Source organism: Plasmodium relictum, assembly GCF_900005765.1.
Source record: "Plasmodium relictum strain SGS1 genome assembly, contig: PRELSG_99_v1_1, whole genome shotgun sequence".
In the NCBI taxonomy this organism is placed as follows: domain Eukaryota; phylum Apicomplexa; class Aconoidasida; order Haemosporida; family Plasmodiidae; genus Plasmodium; species Plasmodium relictum.
This window is the reverse complement of record NW_021628767.1, coordinates 38,346-40,108: the sequence shown is the minus strand read 5'-3', so window position 1 is coordinate 40,108 and position 1,763 is coordinate 38,346. Positions and strand designations below refer to the sequence as shown.

Here is a 1,763-nt window from a genome sequence, read left to right as displayed (position 1 = left end):
AAAAAATTATTTCTTTCATGATGTTAATATCTTAATAATTTAAGTTTTAAAAATAACAAAATATATATTGAGATAAAAAATATCAAAAAAAAAAAAAAAATTGATTCATATTATACATATATTTATACAAATAGTATATAACTATCTATAGTATATATATCTGAGATAAGCAAATTGACACCTATATTTCATAGATTTAATTTATTATTCTAACTATTTAAAATATTATAAAAAAGTCAATCAATCAAACTTTCTGTAGATCCATAAGCTTCATCTTCTAAATTTGCAAGTCTATCTATTTGTTTACTTTCTAGTGGTCTATATCCATGTCTACCTCTTCCAAATTTACGCTTTCTACAATTTAATCCAAGAAGAAAGGCCTGTAAATTAATAAATGAAAAATTATTAAATTTTTTTTATATTGAATATATATAAACTAAAACAAATAAATATAAAAAAATAGAAGAATGTATTTTTAGATATTATCATTTACCGTAAAAAATAAAATGATGAAAATAACAGAAAACATTATTATTAAATATTTTGTTTCTAACATCTCAGGAAGCGGAGCAGGAAGATTTTTACATCTAAAATTTATTTTATCACAAAGTTTGTTTCCATCTTCATCATCCGTAAATGGTATTATACACTTTCTAGAAATTTCATTACAAAACCTATTAAATATACTCAGTTGCTGGTTATATATTTCAGCTGTATTTACAGACTGAAGAAAAAAAATAATAATTGATACAATAAAACTCATATACAATTTATTATTTAAACGTATTCTCAAATTCGTTTTATGTAAAAATTTCCCAATTTTGGATAAATAATAATTATGTGTAGCCTTCGTATCTTTCATTATTTCATTGTTAAAGGGAATATGATATGAATCTAAAATATCAGATGAAATAGATGTAGGCATTTGTGAATTGCATAAATTTCCTTTTAATTCTAACTTTTTCCATTGACTACAATTTAACTTTTTAAGTATACCCATTGTTTTCTTATTTTTTAATATTCTACTTTTTTACTTTAATTTTTTTTTTTAATATTGTTTTATCATACAAAGATATCTGTGTATATACTAAAATATGAATTATAAATTAATTCTTTAAAAAAATATAATTACGTATAAAGTGTTTCTATTTAAATAAAAAAAAAAAATTAAAAAGTTCCAAAATATATATATATATATATATATATATATTTATAAATGTAAATTTTATCTAACATTACAAGAACATAAAATTTTTCTTACAAAGTATTTATTTCTATTTTCATAAATAAAATAATATGCTTCCTTACGATAGTTTATAATGTGATTTGATATCTGGTTTATGGGAAAAAAATAGGATTCTACCTGTTAAAGTAATAAGGAATAAGTTTTACAAGTATTAATCCTCTGGATATGTAGTAATATTATATATTTAAAATTCTCTATTAAATTACCCTATTATTATTATGAAAATCAATATTTCCTAATAAAAATTTATTTTCTGCTTCAATTTAATTTATAAGAACTCTAATATACAGTTAGATTTTAAAAAGTATATAATAGATAAAATATAACAATAACTATTACATTTAATGTAAAAATATTAAAAGATACAATAAAATAAAAAATCTCAAAAAACTCCGAGATCTATTAATTTCAAAATATTTAAAAAAAATATGTGTGCTTATACGACTAGGATAAAATAAACACCTATTGTAACAAATTTTCAGTATTAAACATAAAATATTGAATAATAATTAAATAT

At 19.1% G+C, this 1,763-nt stretch overlaps 1 protein-coding gene across 1 annotated transcript; it reads right to left on the bottom strand.

The window, feature by feature from the left end:
• Positions 1 to 236: 236 nt before the first annotated feature.
• Positions 237 to 1,000, bottom strand: PRELSG_9900400 (hypothetical protein; the record flags this gene model as incomplete). The annotated part of the gene is made up of 2 exons (XM_028677356.1): positions 237 to 380; positions 494 to 1,000. 2 exons carry the CDS (start codon positions 998 to 1,000, stop codon positions 237 to 239), a joined length of 651 nt encoding a protein of 216 aa, XP_028531314.1.
• Positions 1,001 to 1,763: the final 763 nt, after the last annotated feature.